Source organism: Eleginops maclovinus, chromosome 7, assembly GCF_036324505.1.
Source record: "Eleginops maclovinus isolate JMC-PN-2008 ecotype Puerto Natales chromosome 7, JC_Emac_rtc_rv5, whole genome shotgun sequence".
In the NCBI taxonomy this organism is placed as follows: Eukaryota; Metazoa; Chordata; class Actinopteri; order Perciformes; family Eleginopidae; genus Eleginops; species Eleginops maclovinus.
Window position 1 is genome coordinate 7,173,775 of NC_086355.1, and position 27,591 is coordinate 7,201,365.

The following is a 27,591-nucleotide window of genomic DNA, read 5'->3' on the forward strand; positions in this document are numbered from 1 at the left end:
TATCAGTAAATATAAAAACAAGATTTATTGCTGAAAACAAACAAACAAACATACATTGGGCAAAAACAAAGGCAGTCAGGACAGATGTGGAAACAAACTGGCACTTTCCCTCCAATGATTCATAGCTTTATGTACACTTTGTTGTAAGTTTGAACACAAAAACATAAATTATGAAATGTAATTTTGTTTCCACGTTGAAGATCAGTTTAGTTATTTATATATATATGTTATTTTATAAAATAAAGGACAAGACTCAGCATCAAAAATACATAAATCTTTCCAAGTGAGTCCATAGACACGCTGGGTTCGAGCTACATAGCTTTCTAAAAATACAATTTGGCTAAGAGCTGTCTTTTTACCTGAAATGTATCAAACTAAATGATCCCTGGTACTGTATTTCACTCCATATACATATATAACAAAAGGTTTAATACTGTGCAAACTGCAACTGCTAATAATCCCTTAGGGCCAGCAGAAGGTCCATTCTGCATGTCTGTGTGTACTTGTATTTTACAAAGTCCAAATGTACAATGAAAGCATAATTGGTACCGTGCTGTATACATATAACACAATGTGTGTGCTCACTGACATGCAAGTATTGGGAACAATTTTTACTTCGTCATTTCAAAAGCCCGAGCACACACAGAATATTCAATAACGATCCCCTTTTGATAAATAATATCATACAAGTTATAACACTTTGGGAGCCAGCTTCCAACCATTTTCTCTGTAATTATTGTATATTCAACATTTTTGGTTCACTCAAACACCTGCATTTGTTCGCTGAATGCATTTTTGATAAATAGAGAAATCAAAACAAATGTTACAAATGCACTCAGAAGAGTTTTGTGACACCGAATAGTCGTGTACAGGTTCAAACCCTGGAGAAAGGAGCTCAAACAGACAGACCCATCTACAGTGTCCATGGTAACATGACAGAAAGGCCCACCTCCCTTCAGGGTAAGGCAGGCGTCTTCTTCTTCTTCCTCCTTTCCAATAAAGGAATCTTTCCTGGAAACCGCTGTGTGTTTTACCACTTCCCAGGGATGGGCGTGCCACACTCGTACCAGCCTACGTAAGTAACGTGTGACTTCCCCCCGATTTCTCCAAAGTGGACGGGCTCCTGTCTCATCGCTCTGTAAAACCCTGGGACAAAGACAGAGAGAGGGTATAAGAGGCTACGTATTATAAGACTTATTATTGGTTAATGGTTATAGGTAACTAACATACCTGGCCTGGTTGGTAGCTGGTCAGCAAACATCTGGGTGCCGGTCCGTCCATCCAGGAAGGAGTCCACAAATTGACAATGGTCCTCTCCGTGTCCCGTCTGATCTCCAATGTTGTAGAACTTCCCTAAAGAGAGAAGAGAGGAAGAACGTTTCTAAATAGATCCTACCACATTATCAATTTGGAATCTGGGAGTTGATATTATCATGAACTTGAGCTTGTAAGAAAATAATCCAGCCGTGGTAAAAAGTCTAATCTGATCCCTAAATCACTTTTCTTTCCTCATGAAACTAAATGGACATTTTTTAACCTTTTCGTGCTATCTCATCAACCTAATCCAATATTTATCTGGCCTACTATACTATGATTTCTAATGACATACTATATTATTATTTATTCCTCCCACTTTTTTAGTCATACTATATCATGTATTATGTAAGTATCATTAGTATTTTAAACATTTTACATACTTCATGATGACCTTTTGTAAGGGATACCATCATTTTTTTGTTAACTTTTAATGACCTAAATGTGTTTTTATGACATGCTATACTGCTACTTTTATTAATGACTTATTATACTATTAAAAAAAGTATAGTTGATCATGAAAAAAGAAAACTAATAGTATAGCCTGTAGTAAAAATCAGGGTCTTCTTAGTTGATTGATGTTTCTGTGATTACCAGTGAGAGAGTCACTCAGGTAGATCTTGTATCTCAGTGAGTTGCACAGCTGGATTCCCACAAATTTCCGGTACCAGGTCCTCTTCACAAACTGCTTTCCATTGCATTCAGAGTAGTCATCAGATTTGAAAGGGAACTGAGTCCAGATTGCATCTTTGCCTGTGAAGAAATCACAATAAGTGAAGTCTGAATATAGCCTACTGTTTGTTATCTGTATAAACAGGATTCAAAACTAGTGAAAGTTAAGCATTTTAACTTAATTTAGCTGGAACACGCTGATAAAAAGAGAAAAACCATATTCACCTGAAACATGTTCGCTCACTCGTGGATCCGCTGCAAACGGGAGATTAAGTTGCAATGAAAAACGTCATCAAAACAACACGCACATTCATAAGACACCTTCAATCATCGAGCAAGACAAACACAGACTTGTATCAGGGCCAATTTGGCTCCATAATTGAAACATCCACTCCCAACTGGCTGGGCTCTGATTGCACGAGGGCAGGAGGCCAATTAGGCAAAGCTTTCACCTCTCAGTGCTGTCATTTGGATTTTAAAGGGGCCCGTTATGCTTTTGGGGTTTTCATGTAGTGTGTTGTATAGGTTTGTATGCATGTAAATGATTTCTCTACCCCATACTCCCCCCCGCCTAATACGCCTCCATTGGACTCCTTTGTTTACTTCCGTGACATCATTATGTTTCGCTTCTATTGTCAAAGCGCTACGACGAATTGTACATGATACGCTAAGGTGCAGGACATCGACCCAATCACAGCAGAGCTGAGTGATCAGAGCGCACTGGGCTCTGGTTTCAGACAGAGGGTGAAAAGAGGTGCAGCAAAGGGTCAGCAGGAGAAAAATAAAGAGCTTTTTAAACAAAAAGCATGGAGACATGTCACAGTAGAGGTAGAAAATACTAATATGAACAAGAGGGCCCCTGTAAAAACGCAACATTTGATTAACTCAGGGCTCATATTCAGCCTGTTTATCTAAGGGTATGATATGCCTCTGTTAGAAATGAGACTCAGAAGACATCTGGTGAGCTGACGAACCCCTTGAGTCCTAATCAGTCAGACCCCGGTGCCATGCTGAAATCATTACACTAACAACTGCTTAATAGCCCACCTTCTGAGAATTAAAGCAATGCTAACAACAGCCTGATAATGAGAAGTGTATACAGTGGGATTAACAAGCAACTAATTAGTGTCATCTGTCAGAGCAAACACGTTCAGGTTTATCAGGAATTTCCTGTGTTAAGACTTCAGTTTATAGAAATGACATGGTTTGTGAAACTTGCCTGATTCTGTGCTAAACGAAACAGGATCACTGGAGGGTCCCGCTCCCAACTCATTCTTCGGTGTGACTGTGAATTCATAACTGAAATAAAGTAGGAAAACAAAAGTGAATAAAAAAGTGTAATTACAAATTTGAGGAGTTATTAATCGTAAATTCCTCCCAACGTCCAGAACTGCAGCGCTTAATATTTTCATGCCTTTGAAAGCTAAGAATGGGTCACTCACACGCTCACACACACACACGCTCACACACACAGATCTGATGGCTATTCCATCTGCTGCATTCAGATGTCCTGGCAATAGTCGGTCCAGCAAACCCAGCCCAGGGCAGGGTTCTGGTGAGTTTTGAGACTCCAGATGGGGAGATCTAATTAAAAACTCACTGAACCTTTCCTCCCAGATTTTGTGTCGCTGCGAGACGTACAAGTAAATCAGAACATAGCTTTTAAAGTAGCACACCGATATCCCTTCACTGCCATTTAATACTCCTCTCTTGATGAGATCTACAGTGAACCTTACTAATGTAATCACCCAGCAAGCCGTTCAAGCATTCAGTCTTTGTAAAGGTGTTATTTAAAAAAAGAAAACAAGGTAATGTAGACACTAAGTGTTCCTTTACTTACATAATGACTGCCTTACCTTCAATTACTCTTCATAAAACAATCGCAAAGTCCATTCTTATTTACATTTAGAAACATGCACATTCAAGAAGTCGCCTGCCTTTGCACATACATGTTTTTTCTTGACATGTTACCATCAACTGGTGGAAAGTGGAAGCCTGGGACACTATAGACATGCATACATATCCGTACAAAGTCCCACTCAAACACAAGCTGCTCGATACTAGAGGTAAAAAAAAAAACTCCACAGGGAACCTTTAAGCAAGGTCTGTATGAACCACCCTCATTGTAATGTAAACATGGTTGGTTGTTCCCTAACTATAAATAGTAAAATACCTGAGCAATTAAAGGGAAAATATAGGTAGGGTGTTTTATTTATTAATGTCTGTCTGACATAATATGGTGTGAGTCCCATACCTGCTCTCTGGTTTGAGATTCTCCACGGCTGTGTGTGTCTGGTTGGTCGTCAGGACGGACACCTCCTCTCCATTTGGTCCTTTAGTTGTGGATACAACCTCGTACTCTGAGAGAGAAAGCAGGAATCTTTTAACAGCCACAAATTACACAAACTCACTGCAAGTTGACAGTCCAAAAGGTAAATGTAAGATACCAATGAGAATGGTGAAGAAGGTTATGGTATTTTGAGTTCATTTTGGGAAAAGGCCTCTGAAACAATCACAACATTAACTCGTAATAGTTTGTAGTGGGATGAACACCACCCAAAAGGAAACTCAAACACTGTCGGTATAAGTTTGTTATTAGTAACCCATAAGCATTATAAATCATCATTAACCTTAAACCTACATACAACCATTATTTACAACCCTTTATCAGCCAGTAACATCCATACAACGTGCAGTCATGATTGGCGACACAGCTTGATTGAGTTAAAATGGAGTTATTTTCCATTCGGTGCTCATTTCCAAATCAAAACTTCCAGGCAAGTAGAAGAGGGTCCAAGCACATTGGTGACATTCTGACCTGAACGCTCGCCGACTCAAGGTGTTAAGGAAGCCACTAGCTTTGCTGAATAAGGGCAGTTCCATCCCATTTCTTTGAAAATGTCAACCTTACGTTTGTTTTTACTGTACCTCTGGTTTCATTGTCAGATTTCTGCCAGTCAAGAATGACAAAAGACGGGCAGCCCTCCACAGTGACCACAGTGAGGTTGGAGGGAGGGATGCGGGGAGGACCAGTCACATTCTGATCCCCACCCTCCTCATCAGGGAAGAAACTGAGGGAGGAGGTGATGGAGCACGGCTCATCTGGCTTCTTATCCGTCTTGTAGATCACATGGGGAGCTATAGATGGGAATCATTCATGCATGTTACCTTTTCCACTCTTTAGGTTGTCATGCATTATTACTGAGTGAGAGGAAGATGATTTCAATGATGAAGCTTTTAAAACCACAGTGGGGATGTAAAACAACAAGATGTAGTCTCACCTATAAAGCGCGGCTTGCCCATGAAGTCTACGTCTGACGCAGGCAAGGGCCTGAATATGGAGGAGTTATCATTGATGTCAAAGCGGCTTGCTGAAAGGGAAACAGAAGACAGGGGTTGGGAATAGTTTGATGTGCCAGCAGTCCCTGGAAGCTCTCCTTGTCCTCATTTCTGCAGCTCTGGCCGAGGTCAACGCCCGGCCAGCCCAGCACCTGCTCTTTGTCTACCTCTCGATATTCAAAACGTTTTGATTTCTTACTTTTTTTACGTACTACTTTACACACCTGCAAGTTCCATCACCATGATTATTATCTCATGCATTCACTCAAAGTCATATCCGTTTTTCAATCGTATTTCGTTACACTCATGGAGGAAGTCAATTTTGCATGCAGCTATGAAAGCTTTTATGAAAATGAGACATTGATTATAAACAACATTCCTCCTAAGATCCATTAAATGTTTATTTACTCGTACTGTTTACTGTCGGGGCAGAGGTGGTCGTCTGCTGCTGTCTGCGCTCTTGCTTGGGCTTGGCTGTGACCGGATGAAATGGCTTCAATATGGACTCCTTGTCTCCTTGTTTCAGATCCATGGGTTTATCTGAGGATAGGGAGCAGCAGGAGAAGGAGAAGCGATCAGTTTTTCACACTCATCCTCTGACTCATAGTAACACACACAGTTGTGATCCATCTGCTCTGGCCATCTTCACGGAGCAACCCAGTGGCCTTTTCCTGGCGGCTGAAGGACCAGAGATTGCTTGTTGTGTAATCTCTCTTGTGCACTTTAAAGGGGAAAAAGGTCTGCCAGAATACATCTGCGAAAGACAAAGATGCCCAGATGCTCAGGACCATGCACACACACAGAGGCCTTGTGTATATCAGTGCACTTATGTGAGGACAGAGAGATATAAACAGAGGCAGAGATGAGATGAAATGTTACGAGGAATGCTGTTTTGTTCATTAGTAAACCCTGCAAGCCATTTTCTGAAGTTGTAAGCATTTTTATATTTGCAGAAGATAGCCTGAGCCAGTGGTTCTCAAACTATAACGAAGGGCGTGGAGGCATTGCAGCAAGACTGACTTGACCTAGGGGAAAAATGTGCAGTGGAACTAAAGTTGAATAAATTGGATTCATGTGGGACTAATAAACAAACAAGAGTGCTTTCACGCTAGTAAGGCTATAAAAAGTGTAGCAAGCATTGTTCAAACCACAGAAAATATACAATTTTGGTTGGACAGAATCTTTTAGAAAGGGAAAATAAGTGATGCTCATTGAGCAGTCATGTCAAAAGAAGTCAAATAGTCACAAAAAAAGGTATTGAGTTTCAGGCTCACTGTCAATGTATCAACCCTTTTGTCTTTTTTGTCTTCAGCCTCTGGCAGTTTGGATGAAGTTTAGAGGAATAGTTTGGAATTTAGGGAAACGTTTATTCTCTTTCTTGCAAATAAATAAATATATAGTCAGTTTAAACAGACAGCCTTAAGACTGGAAAAAGTCTGGCTCGGTCCAAAAGTAACAACATCCTTCTACCAGCACAATAAAGCCAACAGGTTATTATTCATTTAATCCATATAATAAGGTGTGAAAAACTACACATTTTCCGAAAGTCTGAGAGAAATTCAATCGCTTTTCAGAGGGCTTGGATCCATGATATAACTAAATGATGACATGAAGGAAACGTTTGACAACCACTGGCTTAAGAAGCAGTTTAAGTCCAGCCTTCCCCTCGCTTGCTGCAGTATATCAGACAAGGTGCAGCAGTGTGGAGTGCAGCATCACTGTCGCCCTCACCATTGGCCCTAGGTTTCCCCACCAGGTTGGGTCTCTTGTTGACAGGGATAGGATGCAGGACTGCAGGGACTTGTGGGAAAACAAAATTCCATTTCAGATTAAGAATCAAATAAAAACAGAACAGGTGCTGGGCCCTGAAGAAGAGATACAAAACTGAAAACAAGTTTGGTTATTTAATAGTGCAATAATAATGAAGGAATGTCAAGTTTATAGATTCAGAAAGAGAGAGAGAGACATTAAGTAGGTCAGAAGACTGCAGTAATACTGTGTGCTGAAAAATGAGTGTGCAAACATGTGACATAATATACAAGCAACAATAAAGCACATAAAAGCCAAGCAGATTGCATGTAAAACAATGAACAGTCATGTTGCAGCCACATTTGAACTAATGAAAAACATGTCCCTGTTTAACATCGAATGCATGAAAACCTGCGCTTTAATCACGGACCAAAATTCTTCAGAAGAATAACTGAAGAATTAAAAAAATCCTTAGTGAATCCTTAACAGGAAAGTGAGGTAGCAGGTTCAACAACTTTGGGTGATTTTGACTCCCTTGTGTGAAAAATTATACCAGATCAGATGCTGTTTGACCATCATATTTTCCACTAAATCCCTGCACCATGGAGAACACAATAAAATAAAGATCGCGCCAAGCTATGAGACGAAGACCAGATCAGTTGAACGGCTTTAATGAGGAATAAACTCTCTCTCCGCTGAACTGGATAAGTAATCACAAGGAGGCTTTGTAATGAAAACAACTTAGTTACGACGAACTGTAAATCTCAGATATCTTAACACTACGGTTGTGAAATGATTCAATGTTGTTAAACAAGGATAAGCCTCCCTGAACACTTGGTTTGATACCATTGAAGCGTTGGTTAAGCTCTGGGAGGTTTGACACAAGCTGATTTCATTACACGTTTCATATCTGAGTTGCTAAGAGATAATCCATTTTAACTGTTGGGATTTATTTCCAGAGCGTCAACTCCCTTCACCGTTTGCCATTCTCTTATCTCAGAGATTCATTTCTGGTCAACAACATTCTGTTATTGTCCTATTGTTAAAACCCAAAAGCTCCAAAACATTTATCTTGGCTTCGTTTCCATCCATTGACCTCCCCCTGAGTCGGCATAAATCGGTGATCTCTGGCATCTACTCCCAAGAGAAAAACAGTTGAGGCTATCAAGATGAACTGTAACAACATCTGCCCACAAGTCTCTCTGATTAACCAAAAATACGTTCATGGGGGCCTCTGACTCACACGTGGTATATCTGACAGCTAATGGCAAACATATGCTCATACAGAGAGTCACACTATATGGTATTGCAATCATTTAAATGCAAGTCTCAAGATAAACAAATCAAAAAGACGGGGGTATTCGAACAGTCATGGTCAAGAAATGAGAACAAGGCCAGCCTGATGTAATATAATAAGACGTGATGTCAACACTGCATGTCAACAATGTGTCTACATAAATATATAATGATCTGGACGGCGTTTCTAGAGCGAGTGTGTTTGGTTTGATGTCTCACAGTGAACCCCTAAAACAGCAGGCAGACTCTCTGAAGTGCCAAACGCCTCAGGCTTAGTTTTGTGATGTAAAACAGCAGCAGTGGTGTGAGCACTGGTTTCTCTCAGATAGCTTCATCTTCAGGGCAGGAATGTGAAAATAGATGCAATCATAACACAAGGATTTACGTTCAGTCCAGAAAAATATTCCCACTGAAACACATACCAGTGTCTCACATCCCTGTGGTTTGTTGCTTTTGCAACAAATGCTCAGATGGAGGGGATTCATAGATGGACACTGTCCATTACACACCTGGAGTCTACAGTAAGCAGAACTTTGAACGAAATTCAAATTGAAATGCCAATGTGAAACTGAGCACCATAAACCTGTCAAGGACAAGCTAATTTGCGCCAAAAGCAAACTCTGTACCATTTTCTTTGTAAATTACAAAGTTACAAAGTGCTGTGAAAAATACCAAGTGTTGCAAGTCATTTACTGCATTTTTTTTGAAAGGTAGAAACAGTCATTAGGAGCTTTATGTTTAAGTGCTTTTGCAGAATGGCAAGCAACATTATTTTCTGTAGAGCTGCTTCCAGAGAGCCATGTGACTCCTTGAAGACCTCTGAAACTGTCAACGTTTCCAGAAATAACACACACCAGCTGTGACATGGGACTGAAGCACAACCCCTTCTTCACAAATACAAATTTCAAGGAGTTAGTGAAGCATCACCATTAATACATGTGGTCCAGACATGGTTTGCATTTCTACTTGAAATGGATTCAATTACTCTAATTAACTGAGCCTGCCTGGCAGAAATGGAAACAATGTGATTGCCCAAAAAAAAAAAGGACAAACCACAATCACCTTTCACAACAAGCAGGCTAAAGCTATTCTCAAACAGATTCACCAGGTCCATATGGGCAGTAGACTAAACAATGTGGAAAGGTATATGCCAAAATTGGAATTTTTTAATGCTTCAGTCTCTGTCAAGTTAAAGCTACTGGGACTATCGGACAACACAGATCGCAACCAGACACAAAACGCCACACTGACAGACAGATGAGAATCAAAAAGCATGGATGGATTTAGACAAAAGCGCAGATCGGTGTGGCTGCTTGGGACGGGACATAGCGGTGCCTCTTAGGTTAGTGAGTGAGGAACGCTGAGAGGTGTCTCGGTTTGTCTTTACCAGTTTTCTCTCTGGACCACAAATTAGGAAGAGCATTTCCCCTATGATGCGCCCCACCGGTTGCTAGAGGGAGAAAAAGGTTGGTTATAATATGTTTTGTGTCACTGGGACAAATAAATACTAAATAGGAAGAAAATGCCTTTCTTATCATTCACTTTCTTACTTGTGTGAGTGAAATTGATATTAGATACATGTTCGTGTCTTCAACCTGGTTTTACAGATGTTCTGGATATACAAATAGAATTGCCATGACTAAAAATCATTAATTTCATCCGTTGACAGTTCTCACTTTATCCTTCTATTGCTCTTTGGGGAGATAGGGAATGTGTTTGAGAAAAGAAGAGATACAGAAAGAGAGAAATAAAATATAAGAGACTGGCTGTGGCAGCTGCGCTGTCTGCACAGTGCTTGGCTTGGCATGGTGGGTATAAAATGTGGTGTGTCCTGGCCAGTGCTGTGGCCAGATTTCCCAACGGGCCAGCAAGAGGGACTGTAAATCATGTTAACGATCCTGACCCTAGAGACACGCACAACGAACACATGTGGCAGAGCGTGGAGAACATATGGACCATGAGAGGAGGTAAGGTTAAAGATCATGCGGGATGCACAAGCATCCAAATGTCTATTGTATGCATCCAAACACACATTAAGTGCTTAATCACGAGTCATGAGTTTTATTCTTATTTTGTAAATCCAAAGTTGCAGAGGAGAGTGTAAGACAGTGATGACAGAAGAGGATAACCTGAGGTAGCTACTTGGGAAGAGGGAATAAAAGAAAAGGAAGTGAGTACTCCATTACCCCCAGGTGTGCTGGAGCTGTGAGAGTAGGTCAATATCTTGGATGGAGGAAATGGCCTGCCACTATTACGAGGGTTGTGAAGAGGAACCCGGGTGCGCCACAGCGTGGTGTTTCTTCCTGCTTGAGGAACAGATGAGCTAATGGGAGAACGAGGAACTGCAGCAACGAACGGCTTGAGGACGCCAGTACCTAGATGAGCAGAAAGGCAATTTGGGAGGTTAGGGAAGATCCACTTGCGACAGCTTGAGTGCTTTACCTGGATGGAATAAATGAAAGCACATCAAAGAAAGAGACTGTAGAAAAGTGGACAATGGATGAAATGAAAGAGAAGCATAGATGAGATCGAAAGCCAGGCGAACTGCTTTGGTTGTGAATGGGGCAGGAGTGAGGTGAGGGTGCTTGGCTGAAAATGGAAGTACACATAAAGGCTGGGGTAATGACGTGGTGGGGTGTGTAGGGTGGTAGGATGGAGATGAAGATGGGAATGCAGTTATAGCATCCAATGGTTTGAAGTATAACTGAAAGCATTGGGTTCCATGTGACTTGACGAAAGCAGAGATGGTGATGGGACAAACTTCACACGGTGTTTACCCTGATTGTAACTACCAGCCTTCTTTGTAGCCAGGGCAGGTCTTGGCAGAGGCTTGCCCTCTTCTGGTGGACTAGGAGCTGTATGGAAGAAAACTCACTATTTATCTAACAAAATACCAAATATATTTTAGTTTTTTTTAAAGGGGGCATAATGGAGGTAAGGGTTTAGGAGAATATAGTTGGTTTAAAATCGATACAGCAGGGTATTTGTTCTGATCATGATATCCATGAAGAGAAACGCCTTTGTTTAATTGACAAAGCTGACCTCTGACAGAAGGATTCATTAAAACGGCACGTTGATATGTACTCTCATTTTGGTTTACCGATTGAGAAAGTCATGGTATAGAGTAGTCCAAAATTTCTAGATTGTTTGGTGGAGGATATATTTTAAAAAGCTCGACAAGATCACTTACAATTCTAGTGAATGTACAATATCTATCCATTCAAATTAAAAACAACATTTGAATCATTATGCCCCCTTTAAAGATTTTAGAAAAAGGTCTTTATACTTGTTTGTGTGAATTAATGATAGCAAAAAAAAAAAGGGTCTTTACCCGTAGAGACTGCCTGACTTGGGGGGACCTTGGTGGGATCAGAGAAGGTCCTGGTCTGAAAATGAAGCCCAGGTTGAGGTTTTGGCAGGGGCGGAGAGGGTTTTCGTTGGGGAATAGGTTGAGAATTAGATTCAGGTTGGGCCTGGTTCTTTTTTGGAGGTTGTGTTTGGGGCCTTGGCTGAGTTTCACGGGGTGGTTCTTGTTGGTTTCCTGTTCGGGGCTTTTGTTCAGACTTGGGCTGTTTTTTTACTTTAGGTGGTGGTTGGGGCCTGGGTGGGCCATTTAGTTGAGGCTGTGTTTTGGGAATGGATTGGAAAAAAATGGTCTTTGGTTTAGTTGTTGGTTTGGCCTGCTGCTTTGTGTTTAGTTGAGGCTCAGGGTTAGTTTTGAGTATTGGTTGTGTTTGTGGTTGACGATGTGCCACAGGTGTGGGCGGGGGAAGTGTGAGAACTTGAGACTTGATTTGGCTCTTTTTATGGGGTTGTGTTTGAGGTTGGACCTGGTGTTTGGGCTGCAGTGTCGGTTTACGTTGTGGTTCAACCTGGAGATGTGGTGTGGTTTGAGGCTGTGATTGGGGGTGATGCTTTGGCCAAGATTTGGACTGAGGTTGGGTCTGGATTTCTGGTTGGTATGTTGGTTGGGGTAGTGGTTGTGGTTGTAGTTGGCTCTGGAGTATGGGCAGGGATGTTTGTTGGGGTTGTGGATGAGGCTGAGCCTTTATCACTGGCTTTAGTTGAGGGATTTGGGTTTGGGGATACGGTCGTGGTTGTGGCTGATACTGTGGCTGGAGCTGGGGTTTTGGTTTTGGTGGGGGTTTTGTATGAGGTTGGGATTGGGGCTTTGGCTGTTGGCTGTTGTGCTCTACATTTTTCTGGAGGGCTGTTACAGCTGCAATGGTGGCTGTAATATGTGGTGGAGGATGGGGCTTGGGGGGTAATTGGGCCTCCAAGAAAGGAGGCAAGACAGATCTGGAGAGCTCTCTTCCTCCTAGATTGTGTAAGAAAGAGAGAATATGGCCATGAAGCCAAAATACTGTGCTGTAAAATATAGTTTCAAAATATACTTTAATCTGACACAATGAAATAAAAAATAAATGAGATGTTATTGTCTATAAAATGATGAAAGAAAGACATAAAGACAGTTAGGGAACAGCTGAAATGTAGATCAGCAGAAGTACCAAAAGCTACTGGCCTGAGAACTCACAGAGCTAATCCTGGACTTAAGCACAGGTTACACAATAACTTTTACCTGGCACATGTCTTATGGAATTTCAAAGGCAAAGAGACCATATGAGGTATTTGCAATGTAACAACCGTGTTACTACCAACAGGCCTAGCTACCAGGGCCAGGACGCCTGTGAGCAATGGCCATCCAAATCCATTGGCTGTGGACTAAGACACATGAGGTTTTAATAGTTGCTAAGTGATTGCTTGCTGAGAGATTTGATGGACCAGTCTAAATTGATTGTTCAATCAGATCAGATGCTCACCTCAGGGATAGAGAACAACAGGGCAAAAGAGAAGAATTCAGAAAATATGAGAGAAACAGAGAATTGGAAAGCAAAGAAACCAATAGATAACATTAGGTTCTAGGTGTTTGGTGCCTCTGCTCAGTGGTATCACCATGTAATGCTTTTTGGAGTTGTTGGCAAATGCATTGGAATTAACCAACCAACCAAGAGCAGCAAAATGGTTCTTTCCTGTAATTGCCAAAAAGAAATGGAAACTATAACCGTGTCTAAATACTGACTGATTCCTCCAAATTAACCAATGAATACTTCATTGAAAAACTGACTGGTGCAAAATTAATTATGGAATGACGAGGGTTGCATCCTGTATCAAATTCAGGCTGCATGTAAAAGGAGGTTTTGTAAATAAACAGGTGTATTTGGTCGGATCAAGATGTATCCAGGCCCTGAATTGGGAAATTAGCTTTATTTAAGTCCTTTATTCAATAAGAATTAAGATTTCTTTCAAACATCAGGAAGGATAAGTAGAAAAGGACATAGTAGGACAGTGTGAAAGGAGATCAGAGAAAGGTCAAATTCTGCTCGAGTTCCTGTGGGAGAGAGAGTATGTCTGGTGCATGCAGTTACGTCATGCAGACTTCACATCACCTGCACTGCATTGAAAGCAAAAGCCTTAGTTTTTATAACTTCATATTCAATTCAATAATGGTAAAGATATAAGAAACAGAGAAAATGAGGAAGTGATCTGAAACGCACGGTTTGGGTTATGAGATGAAAATGTGGTTGTTTATATGGTTTAAATCAGTGACTGTAACTAAGCTTTGTTGTTTTGCTAAAATGCCATGCAGCCAAGGCCACCTACCTTACACTCTTAGGAACTCAACCAGCTGACACCATCGGTTTCCATGGGGAGGGGGGGGGGGGGTTTAGCTGTACTGTACTCACTCAGAGCATGCTACTCTTACTCATGCAGCTAAAACAAGAGGCACTGTTTAGCATTATCAGCCTCCCAAATTCAGTCCGCCAAGTCTATGACTGCATACAGCCTAAATGAGAGCTTGAAGCTTTGTTAAAATGAACCATGATTCACTGTTACCGATTGGCTTTTTGGTGACAACAGGCTGTGTGGGTCCAGGGGTCGACAGAGATTCCTTTTTAGTAGTTGTGGTGGGAGCTGAGAAATATAGTTTACGTTAGTGGACCTGTGAGAAAAGTTCATGTCCTGCAAAATATCAATAAAACTGGTGCATGTTCATTAAACAATAAGCAGGATAGTGAGGGAGAAGTAAGGTTGAATGGTCAGACATAAGGTCAAGAGTATTTCTGACCTTTGAACTCAGATTTAGGTCAGAAAAGTCATTACCAAGAGTTGTCCTTGGGATTATTTTCCGGTTGAGGGGCGGTCTGCCCTGGGTCCTGTTAAACGGAACTGACAAGGACAAGGGGGGAGAGATTTAAGTAAAGAAGTCACACATTAGATGTCCTCACAATCCTGAAAAAAATATGTAAAGGAATTATCAATCTGAACTTGACATCTTAAGATTTGTTGGCCACACGGGGGCATCAAAAACAAGCTGTGAACCCGACATTAACGTATTACCACATTTAAAGTTGATATGATGGAGAGTCATGTCTCTGGCAAAGTGGGAAATGCAAGTCACATATTATTCCTTCTCGTTGTCGTTCTGATTTTTAAGCTATAAAAAAAACTTTGAATATTTTGCAATCTTCACAAGCTAATAGCTAACTTTATCTGTCTGCTGTTTGGTGCAGAGCAAGTAGTGTACGCAATGGGTTATCATCAAAAACTCAAAGTGTGGACAGAAATACTACTGATGAAATAGTTCAAATGAATTACACTGAGGTTAAAGATGCTGTAAAGGTGTAGGTCAAATACATACTAAAAATGACCTTTCTTAGTTATTCAAACTTTTGAATCCCATCATCTGGGTCACACAATTGGAAAATGGGGCATCTGCAACAAACCAGTTTTATAATAATAACTGTGAATTAACAAAAGTTACACTGGATATGCCGAGGTCTTGTCTGCAAAGATGATAAATCAAAAGTTGTAGTTAAAATTCTTCCACTGCTGAGATTGAAAGCATGGGTCACTGAGAATGACTGAAACAAATAACACTGAGCAGCCATAAATCCCAGCGTGTTATACAACACTGCTGCTGCATAAAAAAGGGTTCAGTGGGTTTGACCGAAGCAGCATCTCTCTGTTGGCTTACCATGGCGTGGAGAAAAGGGGAAGGAGTGTGGACCTGGCGGTAAATGTTTCTGAAGGGTGACAGAAAAAAAGACAAGGGGAATAATTGGTTATTAGTCTTTGTAATGACCACCACCAGTCAAAGTGTCAGAATACAAACTGGGTGCCTTCTCTTTCTCTGTGTTGCATTAGTTTTAGGCCCTCTACTCCATGTCGAATTGGTAAAGTCCCTGGTGAGAAGCTTGTTATTTGAAGTTTCGCTCTGGAAGGGCAAGTGTTGTGGCTGATTCTCAACAGCTGGGATGTTTTACGAGTGCAAAGCCAGGAGCATGTGACACATCAGACCTCCACTGTCAGTAAATCAGTGCCACCTTTCCCCTCTCAACTAATTTCCACATGGTGATCCTTCCTCCTATATCCGGCCTTCTCATCTAATTTTTTATCCTTCTCAAAAGTTAGCTAGCTACAGACTGCTTCCTGGCTCGGCCGGTTCCTGGCTGCAGTAGGCTGTTTCCATTCAGCAGCTGGATGGAAAACTAATGAGACAAACAACCCTGAGAATAGCATAAGCTGACTAAAGTGTACAACATGGACTCTAGCGAGCTTTGCCTGTTCCAAATAAACACTCTGTTCCCAAAAGTATATGAACTGTACCTGAGAAGTCTCAGTGCTCTCACATCACATATCCATACAACTCTACAAAAAAACAGCTCCATATCATTTGTCGTTATTAGATAAGAGTGCCCAATACATACCTCAGGGTTATTGGGATGTTTAATGATTTTCCTTGGCTTATCTAGAAACATGACACAAGATAAAATCAGTAAAAATAAAAAAAAGTCAGCTCAGTGGAACAAATAGAAACTGAAGTAACAGAGCAAAAACACATTGCAAAACCATATGCCTCGCTCGAGATTAATTCTGTCTCAGTCGTGGTTTAATACAAGTTAAACACAAAGCGGTTTTGATTCTGTAAGATTGGTTAGCATCTAGTGCATGTTGCCAAGAAAATAAATACCATGAAGCGATACTTCTGTTATCTGTCAAAAGTAGCACAGGTTTATCTTAATTAAACACGAAAGACAATCTAAAACATGTGAGCACAGACAAGCAGAAATGCTGTGCTATATATTATATATTCTGCTTTAAAATAGGACAGGGCCAGAGTAACAATAACGAGATGTGACAATGATTAAATACCGGATAAGGTTTCTGACAACTACTTACTGTAAAAAATAAGTTTTGATCTTCACTTACTTTGATGGCCTGGGACACATACATACTTTCTGTAGTTGAAATACATTTAAACGTGTAATGGTCACTGACATAAATACATTTGCACAGATCTTCATGATTCTGATCAACATTACTTTCAAAGAAACTTGGTTGATATAATGTTTCCACAGCCGAAGCAAGAATACTCATTGAGTTGGTGTGAGATGGACGATATTGTAACAAAACTGACTTAAAAACATACCGTCTGTTCCTCCTGAGCTGATGTTGTGAATGACCGGCTTGCTCCACACTCCGGTGCCATCCTTAGAGTTGGGCTGGACACCAAACTCATAGACCGTGTTTGGCTTCAGGTTGTCGATGACCGTGTCGCTAGTTGGGCAGGTCTGGTAGTTCCACTTCCTGTGCCTCTCACGATAACGCACCGTGTAGTGTCTGAGCCGAAGATAGAACAGACAGAGAACATGAAATTCAAACAGTAAAACGTCTAATAAAAAACTCAGACCGTGATAAACATATAAAGAAGTACTTTAATGTCACCGTAGAACTGCTGAGTATTTTCAGACACCCTAACATGCTGACAATGATCTGAAACTGCAGGGGTTTGATCTTAGTTTATGCTCAATTTAGCTCTGAACCCCTTTCGAAATTGTCCATCTCAAGTTTTTCTAGTGTAGTTTAAAGTTGCACATTCCTGCATAAACTGCAATGTCTGGATACAATGCTTTGATTATGTGGAGAGCATTACTACTCTTTCCACAAAAGGTGAAACGCATGCATCTACTTGCTTTATTCAGAAAACACATATGAAACTAATAGTTAAATTCAAAACAAGAATCTGTTCCAAAACTTAGAGTTTGATTTCTTCTATCAAATGCTGGAAGAAAAACTGCGTTCAGATGTTGTGTGGGTAGTGTGACTCCTCTCCTAAACACCTGTGTGCTCAGCTTGTTCTGGATCCACTGCTGCTCAGTAACCTGAGAGACTTCAGGGAATAATTTATTGTTCATGCATTGATTCCAGACTCTCTGCAACAACTGCTTGTGTGGGAAGAAGAGAGTGAGTTATCTGTTTCTATGCTTATTAAGATTACAATACAGCCAGTGTGCATGACAAGAATAAGCTGAAAATCCCCATGATTTAGAGTGATTCTCTTTCAGCACACCTTTACACTGTAGCATCGGTCTCTTGTGTCTTTGCTCTGTGGCAGAGGTGTTTAGTACATGTCCAAGAATAGTAAAATAAGTGTTAAGTAAACATTGTCTTAATTAATCCAGGGATACTTGTCTGTTCATACATGGAAACATTGTTAATAGCTAGTTTGGCATACTTTTTAATAATGGCAAGTTTCCAAAATGTGGAAAATACAGGGGCTCAAATCCACTTTTGCAGTTTTCCCTTTCCTAAAGTGTGTTACATAATTGTGCATGTAAATGGTCTGCAAAGGCTCAAATCACAAAGGTCCCTCCAGAGGGAGTTTCTGGAGTTTTCAGGCAGTATGAGAAAAAATAAAGAGCTTTTTGAACATTAAAGCATGGAGACATTTCACAGTAGAGACACAAAATACAAATATATAAAAATGCGTTATAGGAGAGCCCGTTAGCGCCTAAGCTTACCCCTCCTCAAGACAGTCATTCATGACATTGCCTTCATAGGGAGTTTTCAGCAGGGTCCCCCAAGACAGGATAACTGAAGTGGGCGTTACCGATCCAATGACCAGGTGAAGCGGCTTCTGCAGTTCCACTTTACCTAAAAAACAAATTAAGATTTTACCAAAACTCCATGTCCACCGTCAAGTGTCACTTTAAGGATAATGGTTTTTTTAATTACATTTTCGTTTTATTTATTTACCTGTGCAATGCTTTTTCACATCATTGGTTGGGATAGGCTGGACGGCGATAAGGTATTTGGGTTCAGCATCTAAACACAGATGAGGAACAGAACAAATCAAATGTTGTAGACACTCATCTATCTCTTTCAGCCATGACTAAGAGTATTGCATGCATGAAAGCACCTTCTCATTTCCAGGTCGTACTTTAAAAAGGTATATATCAACGGCTTCTCTTACCAAACTCAGTCTCGTACGGCTGTCCGTTCTCTGGCAGCTGAATAAACTGTTTGGAGAACATGCTGCTGCCATAGCCCAGGATGTAACCCTCTAGCTTGGTGTCAGCGTTGGGACGCAAAAACTTCATCACGATGGTGTCTCCTGTGGCGTTGATCCGGACTTTCATATTCTGACGTCTCACTGTGGAGGCAGGGGAGGAATCCATTAATTGTTGATTTTAGAGAACATCCCCACATGCAGGACATAGACATTTGCAAGAAGGCCTAAAGGTTTCTGCACAAGTCAGTCCATTGCACATACTGTATGATCAAACCAGGCTTTATGTCATTATGGAGCTTCATCACAGCAAATGTTAGACAAAAGGAGAGTCAGAGATTCTTATGACATCAAATAGAGCATTTTTCATGCAAGTTTACATGGGAAATGTAGTTTAAGATTATAGATCTGAAGCTCAAAATATTAGTCACAAAAAAGGAGTGTGAATCTATACAAGCAGCATCCATAGAATCAAAAAACTAATAAAAAAGGATAACAAGAAAGGAAATACTGCACAATAATGTGGAAACTGCAGTTCAATCGACCCTAAAACCATCTTTTTTATGCGTCTTTCTTCTATTTCAGTCGTGTTTCTTGAAAAAAGAAAGGCAGCATGTGAGGAAGACTTCAAGGAGTTACACAACTGCTTCTGTTTTCCAAAACTTCTGTCTTACATTACATGTGATGTCCACTCAGGGAGTCCATGCTATCAAAGCAGAGGCGTAAGTCTAAAACGTATGAGAATAACACTTTTTGCTGTGGATTTACTGCTGGATGAGAACACTGCTTATACACGTTTGTAATTTTATGCACAGTACACACATTTAGCATATGCCACTACAAGCATAGTTAACTGTACACACGGGAGCTTTTACTGTAGATGTTAAGTACGTGGGGACACGATACAGCTGTGCTTATAAAATGCATCTAATGTTATTTTTATTGAAGAGGCATTGTTAAAATGTGAGGTCGACTAGATCTTTTTGATTTGACAAGAAAACGGTATGATGTAATACTTTGTCTGTCTGTCTCTTCCACAGAAACACACTGAAGTCACTTTTTAAGAAACCACAAATCGCCTGCATAAATGGACTTGAACAGAATAAAGTCCTAATCAGCAGAGTCTGGGGACAGATATTGGATGAAGAAAATAATCACAGGATGAATCATATTGAAGCAAAACCAGCTCCACTTGTTCTGAGAATTCTGATCAGACCGAGTGGTAAGCCACTTGGCAAAATAGTACATTTTTGTTTTGAATAATGGATGATCGTTTTTTCTTTCTAGTATTTTTTGTTCGGCTTCTATGGTTGAGCAAGAGGCTGTTCCTCACTATAGTTACAGAGTTAGAGTAATTTGATTGCTTCTTGGATGTTTTAAACTTGGTGAAGTAGCCGAAAGTCCAATGAGCTTGCATGGTGACGTAGAGGCAGCTTTTAGAGACATGTGCCTTGGTGTGATTGATGTATTAGCTTTCAATTAAGGTTGAAAGAAATGAGGGGTACGTTGGATGTAATTGTTATTCTAAATGTAGTTGACGAACATAAACATAGGCCCTTATCCGTGCTGGTTTATGTTAACTCTTAACTTGTGCTGCAAGTATAGAGACTAGAAAAACAGCTCTAGGACTCTGCAAGAAACAAAGAATGGATGAGTTAGCGTATTTTTCCTCTCATCAGTTGCTTCTATTATGTGGCTTTCAAAGTGAGCCAAGAACAAGCCATGCTAACAATTACCTAGTTTGTTACAGGCATGCTAATAGAGATCAGAAAACTCAAAAGTGGGACTTAATTGCAAAACAAACACGAAATAACCACCTCTGTGCAGACTTGGCAGATGTTTGCTTAGCAGTAAAAGAAAGATATAAAAAGCTTTTCAAATCAAGCCTGTTTTGCATTTAGGGTTGTTTTAATGAAATGATTGCGGCCCTTCATAAATCCAGATTGTTATAAGAGAAGATCCATAAATTGTAATTATGTTTCCATCATATCATTTTTCTAAGCAGTGGAACTCACCAATGAGTCTACGGGGGCCTAACATTACACCCTTCTGAGTCTATGAAGCTAAAAAATATAGACTTTCTGCCTGGATTATGGCTCCTACTATACTCTCCACAGCAAGTCCCTGGCTCATATTTCAGCATTAAATGAAATAGTGGAACTTTTCATGAGGGATACTGCCAGCAGCTGCCAGACGCCAAAGCAGACACTGACAGCGAGAGAGGGGGAAGCCCTGGATTTGAAAAATACCCTCATGCTTTCCCAGTGATATGTTTCCTATCAAAACTGCATTTGTTTTGAATCTTCCATCAATATTTCCGATATGACACGACTGACTTTGGCTGCGTTTGAAACATTAGGAAACTTTTGGCAACGCGAGTCAAACTCCAGTACAAGCAAACACTGGCTGAGTCCCACGACAGCCTCTCTAGAGCCCGGCCATTTGGCCCACACACTGCTTAGGGACTGTAAAGACTAATCAGTATTTCCAGAGAAAAATTAATAAAACTTTAGGAACAAATCCAGTCACAGTCCTGATAATCAATCAGCTACAAAACAGAGGAAAACTATTGACAAAAATAAAGTTGCTAAGCTACAAAGTAAACTTGTGTATGTTTGTGTAGATGAATATCGAGCAAATCATTGAGTATTTGGATTAACATTTTCCTGAGGGGCTGCTCTGCTTGTCACATTTAAACACATGAGATCAGTAAAGATTTACAACCTCATCAAAAGACGTGTACCGTATGTTATTGAATCCATAATCTTACCATTACTGTAACAACTTAGATGGATTAGTGATTGAGCCTACACCGGGTGGAAAAAGAGGATTTGTGACTGTAAAGAAAATCAATGAAACAACCACAAAAAGATGCAAAATCACAACTACGAGACACAAAAGACCTTCAAACTGACATAAAATGATAAGCAAGAGGTGCAAAGCAGTCACACTTTAACTTAGCAAACGATCCAACAACAAATCCCTTCATCTCTATGCTATGGAGAGATGGTGACGGATTCTGCGGACAGCATCACAAATGCCATTCCACCTCACATACTTACACAGTATGTTAATGTTATGTACTGTAAATCTCATAATGAAGACAAATCGCTTCAATTAAAAAATCATGACATTTTCGGTCTGCAGAGAATATAACCAATTCATCCACGATTACTGTACCAAATCCATCAAATCGCCCGGAAGTCAGCCAATAAACATGTCAGATTAGGCAGTAAACAATGCCACATCATTCAATAAACATTTCAACATTGCATTTTTCCTCTTTCGGGCCCTAATAGCTAGAGGATGTAATCCCGCTGGCTTGAATAGCAGAAACACCCACAAACTGGAAACCGAATCTTGGCTCAGAGGAGCGGAGCGGCTATCTTGGATCATCAGCAGTGATGGATGATCCCCCAGAAAAAGGGAGTAGGTTAACTGGGTTGTCAGCAGAACACTTCACTCACTTTGATCTGCTGTGAAACAGGATATTTATATGTCCTATTTGGTGTTGGAAAATCAATGTGAAAACGGGCCTCATGCATGCGCAAACAACAATAACTTCTGATTTATTGTCTGACATTATCAACCCGCAGAGTTCCTCTATTGGCAGCTATTGAATTCCCCTCTGTCTCTCTTGGTTCACATGTGGAGGAGTGCATCAAAGTAAACACTCTGAAAATAAATACACTAAGACCATGTCAAGATTTTTCCACTCGAGCTGATGTGTGAACTAATGCGCTATAAATATCTAAAGCAAAGCCTCAAAGAAGAAAGAAAAAAAGCGCTCGGAACAAGTCTACAAGGCCTGTTTTGTTTTCGATATGTGCAATGGAAAAGAGGTTTTCCGTTACTTGTTGAAATGAGTGTGGTTATTTTAGTGGTGACACAGAATCATGAAGTCATGTCAGTTTTTTCGAGCAGCTGAACATCACAGCTGAGATCTGCAAGCCTGTAAATCCCCCTGACTAAATGAGGGTATTAAACTCTTAATATTGGTGCAATATATCCACCCTACAACCATCACACACTTTCAATTAAATGGACTTTAGATGACACCCTTCCTGAGTGATTTAACGCAGCTCTGGGGTGCAGTATTTCAACCTCTTGGGTTTCCGTCCTGGAAGACGAGAGGTGAAAGAGGAGACTTGGCTTCCAGCTCCTCGGAGGCTGACACGGATGTTTTATGGCCTCTTGGTGAAACACTCACCTTCATTTAAGGCAATGAAGTGTGAAAATCTCTCTGAGCTGCATGCCAGCCGGAGCACAGAGGGTTGAAATCATTTAGCTGGTGAGCGAACGACAGCTGAAATGACCTATATAATCTCCGATGGGAATATCCCTTACTAAGTCCTCTGAATGCACGTCATTCAGCGGGGGCCTCTTTGATCCCCTCCTCTGGTATTAAGCATGTCATTGGTTCGCAGGAGGCCTCACCTTGCAGCCCAGTGGGAAACAGTCGTCCCTGGGATCGTTCTCCAATATTTTCCCTCCACCTTGGCAGCTTCCACGCAGGTTCCCCCGCTCTCACACAATAAATCCCCCCTGTCAAACTCAACAGAGCCACAGCTGTTTTCCCCCTCCCTCGTGGCAATGCTCCATCCCATCCCTTTCCTCCTTCACTCAATCTTTGCTGTCCTTTATGTGTCAGCGACCATCTTTCCATCCTTGTTCGACTTCCTAAAGTGCTTTGAATTTATCTCTCTTGTCCTCTTATCTCCTCTCCCTCCTTCTCAATACTGTTTCTGTACATGACATGTGGCCATATTTTATTTGGCTCAGCAGTAGTTTCCAGGCCATATATTGTTCTGAAGGGGTAGTGGTAAATCAGGTTTAGTATTGGATTGAAATAAGGAAATTAAAAGCCTTGGGAGGTACAGATCATCTAGTACATAGACTTGTCAAATCGGATACCTTCTGGTGTATAATCCTACAGTATCTATGAGATAAGAAATCATACACTCATTGCATAACATGTTTTTTTTACCCCAAAACCAAGACCTTGATCCAAGAAGAACAGAGATACAGACGTCTAACACTCCTTCCAAAGCAAAAACACACACTTTCCTTTCATCTGGCTCCCAAAGCTGCACACTGAGATGTGTCTGCACGCCAAGTTCGGCCGGCCAGTTACACACTGGAAGCTGCCTCTTTCTCCACCTCTTTATATGAACTCCAGTCTGCTCACCTCAAATCTCTTTTACCATCATCAAAAGTCTTAAAAGGGGCGCCAAGTTTAACCCGCAAAACAGATCATGGCTGCGAAGCATACAGTAGATGGAAAGCCAGGGTTCTCTTGTGTGTGTGTGTGTGTGTGTGTGTGTGTGTGTGTGTGTGTGTGTGTGTGTGTGTGTGTGTGTGTGTGTGTGTGTGTGTGTGTGTGTGTGTGTGTGTGTGTGTGTGTGTGTGTGTGTGTGTGTGTGTGTGTGTGTGTGTGTGTGTGTGTGTGTTGATAGAGCAGTGAAATAATGAGACAATATGAAAAAAGTTAGTGGAAAATGCTCTGTTTTCCAGGGATGTCGTGAGAATCATAATCAGATAAAGGCTCGATGCGTTATAATCTCCTTATTAAAGGGAGTCTGCCTTTCCTTTATGGCATGTGGTGTGGGGGGCAGGGAGGGCAGAAAACTTTATGTTTACTGCTTTGTTTGTGTTTCTCTGCAGGTTGTTTTATTAGAAGAGGGTTACAACATATAGAAAACAAAAAGAGGCAGTTAAAAAGTATTTTTCCCGAGGCGATGCATGAAAATAATTACTGACAAACTCCTCAGATCCCCTGTTGGTGGGCAGAGTTCCAGGAATGCCATTCCACCATGTTGTCTACAAGTCTAACCCTTGACCCACAACCTGGAAACACTTCATTACACCCTGCGAGAAGCGGTAACTGACCTGTTTCACTGTGTCTGCTCAGCTCGTTTCAGGGAAATATGGATAAACCACGGGGATCGTAAAAAATCGCGCTCTCTAATAGAGGCAGGGCTCAAGAGCGGAAAGCTCATTTTCCGTTATGGTTTTAAGTTCAACAGCAGAAGTCAGTATCAAATCCACTTATATTGAACATGACTTATTTCATTGAATCCCCCACTGGGTCTGTTTAGTGTGCAGGGGGACACAAAATGCTGAGAATTGATTGCACTTGGTGCAGAAACAAAAAAGCTTCAACAACTTTAAGTCACACCATACATGGGAAACTGAACACTCTTCTATAACTCATTGAAACAGTTAAACACTGAAGTGGTGTTAATATCTTTATGTTTGCTAAGGACATAATTTGGTACGCCACTCTTAAAACAAAACCTTAGCATGACAAATCAAATCAGACTCCCTTAACTCCCTTCTTCATTATTTTTAAAGCCAAGTGTGGTAATCCAAAAGATGTGTGAGGATAAGAGCTCAGCTTAACTGTTGTGTGTGTGTATTTTAGGGGACTTTTGCACACCAGAAGCTGCCAACTTTTTATGATGTTACAAACGACATGTGTCAAACTGTATCCATCACTTTGCAGAAACTGGTTACTTATGGTTAGAAAAAAACCCTTTCTCTTGTCATGCATCCTTGAAACAAATTTAAATTGCATTGCATGCATTTGGCACACGGCAGAGCAAGGCATGGAAAAACCATCAGTGCATCAAAGGGCTAAAACAATTACACTGATGTTCAATTTCACGTGCAAGGACCCACACGCAGAGAAGACTAACAACACACCCCTTCACATGCATTCGCTAGTTATGTGGATTCCTCACTGGAAGACATCAACTTTAATGCAGGCGTGACCTACCTCTGCTCCTGCGGGGCGTTGAGGGGCCAGAAAGAACTATCCCAGCGATGAAGACCACAAGGAGAAGCACCAGAAAGCTGTGAGATTGTTGCTGCATCCTCATCCTCGCTGTGGTTGTCTCTGCGCCTCAGGTGTAAAGCTGTCAGTGATCTGAATGAGCTCAGATCAGACACAGGAATAAAAGAAGCCGTCACTCCTCGCTGATTGAATGAATCGAACAGGTTGAGTTAATGTGAGTCGGGCTGGGTGTCTCTGGAGTGGCTGGACTACTTCTCTGAGCTGGTGGCTCTCAGGACTAGTGCAGCTCTCTGGACTGGACTCCTGGCTGCCCCTGCACCATCTATACCTCTCTATAATGGAGGGAGGGGACAGACAGAGTCAGACACACACCCACTCCCATTACCCTCCTCCATTTTCTTTCACTCTCCATCCCAAGCTCTTTTTCTCTGGAAAAGGGGTGAGTTTTCTCCAAGCTTCCCTCCCTCTTCTGTCTTTTTTTCTGTTCTCTTTTTTTTTTTTCAAGTCTGGTGTGTCCTCAGCAATCCTACTTTCCATCTGCAGAGGCCTTCTGACACTTTTCATTGTTTCTTTCTCTCTTGCTGGTCTCACACCAAGCACTCTCTGTTTTGCTATTCTGGAAAACAGATTTGAATGGAAGAAATCTGGTTTTACAATTTTTTGACGTACTCACTTTCTACAATATCTGCACATAGCAAAAATCACTTAGCTTGGGTCAGTTTTGATATGCCATTACAAGGTTACGTTAGGAAACAGGCCTGGGAAACAGCTAATGGAAAATTGAGCATTTATAAAATAGACTTTGGTGTTCTGCATGAAACTCAGATCGGCTACACACCCATTCACCGCCATGACATCCGCAACCTACTTCCTGCTGCATGAGGGGTGCAATACTTTCTGTACGTTGCATTGGACGTACATCATGAAGTGCAGAGTTGATCAATAATGTAGTTTGTCCTTCAAGCCGACCTTTCATTTCAATATACTGTACAACATTGGTTTGCTAACTGTCAACTACTTACCTAAAGGATGCATCTGCACAGACGAGGTGTTCAGATAAACGTTACCCTGGTTTATATTCTTCTCTAGCTAGTACTACAGGAATATAGGATAACTCATTTGCAAAAGCACACAATACACAGGACACATTTTTCACAGAGGGAAACAAGAGATCATAACAGAGAATGGGGCAATAAACTGAAGACAATACAGTCATGCGATACAGTAAGTGCTAAAGATGAGCTGAAGTGATGTCAAATAAAGTCTTCTCCAGGTTTCTGAAACCATGATTTATTGTTTACACAAACAAACCCTGGGATACTCAAAACAAATGCCTGTAAACACATGCACCCTATTACTGTGTGCATGTATAGGGGGGTTTATAACGTGGAATATGTGCCCATTTAGCTTCTTTTAACAAGCAAACACACACACACACACACACACACACACACACATACACAGCAGTGCATATCTTTCCTTTCCTAACCCTCCAACCAAAAAACTATTCAAGCCTGATTCTAGACTCAACCCACAGCCAGGCCTAATATAAGCTGTTAAAGTTGGGAGGACCCAAGTTTGGGTCCCTAGAAGAAGGCAAGTCCATGCAGCATGCAGGACTCCAGATTTATGTCCCCACAATGCCATATAAAAACGAACACATGCTTTAGTCAAGAGCACATGAAGACTAATTGGAACCGTCACAAGGGCTGTGTGTATCCAAAAAGTTAGGAGTGTACAGAGAATGTCTGCCATTATATTCCATGGAAACAATGTCTCTCATTATCTCATCTATAAATATATTCACTGCCAATGACAAAAGACACATTAACATCACATGCAGCGCAGACCAGCGCAGAAAAACATGGCATTTCCAGCCATGTGTCGCACACTTCAACATGACTCTCTGGTGCATCACAAACACATGCTGGCTGTGTTGCATCATGGGCCTTCTTTGAAGTCAAACTAATGATTTATGAGTTTACAGCCAATGAGTTCAGTGAGTGTTTGCGTCTCCTCAAGTAGTTTAATGGCTGCGAAGCATACAGTAGATGGAAAGCCAGGGTTCTCCAGG

General features: G+C 41.1%; 1 protein-coding gene across 10 annotated transcripts; it reads right to left on the reverse strand.

Annotated features, from left to right (window-relative positions):
* On the reverse strand, window positions 1-25,990 carry LOC134867189 (target of Nesh-SH3). Of its 10 annotated transcripts, none has more exons than XM_063887568.1 (23): window positions 25,500-25,986; window positions 18,686-18,865; window positions 18,469-18,537; window positions 18,234-18,366; window positions 16,862-17,052; window positions 16,140-16,180; window positions 15,407-15,455; window positions 14,533-14,598; window positions 14,266-14,343; window positions 11,702-12,688; window positions 11,148-11,225; window positions 10,557-10,745; window positions 9,758-9,820; window positions 7,057-7,125; window positions 5,734-5,865; window positions 5,268-5,357; window positions 4,915-5,124; window positions 4,241-4,346; window positions 3,206-3,285; window positions 2,212-2,241; window positions 1,909-2,067; window positions 1,231-1,353; window positions 1-1,146 (listed from the first exon to the last, which is right to left on the reverse strand). In XM_063887568.1, exons 1-23 carry the CDS (start codon window positions 25,600-25,602, stop codon window positions 1,031-1,033), a joined length of 3,342 nt encoding a protein of 1,113 aa, XP_063743638.1. In that variant the 5' UTR covers window positions 25,603-25,986; the 3' UTR covers window positions 1-1,030. The 10 variants fall into 10 exon arrangements, with proteins under 10 accessions (XP_063743638.1, XP_063743639.1, XP_063743640.1 ...); XM_063887569.1 differs by having other exon boundaries at window positions 5,740-5,865; window positions 25,500-25,978; XM_063887570.1 differs by lacking the exon at window positions 14,266-14,343 and having other exon boundaries at window positions 25,500-25,984.
* Window positions 25,991-27,591: the final 1,601 nt, after the last annotated feature.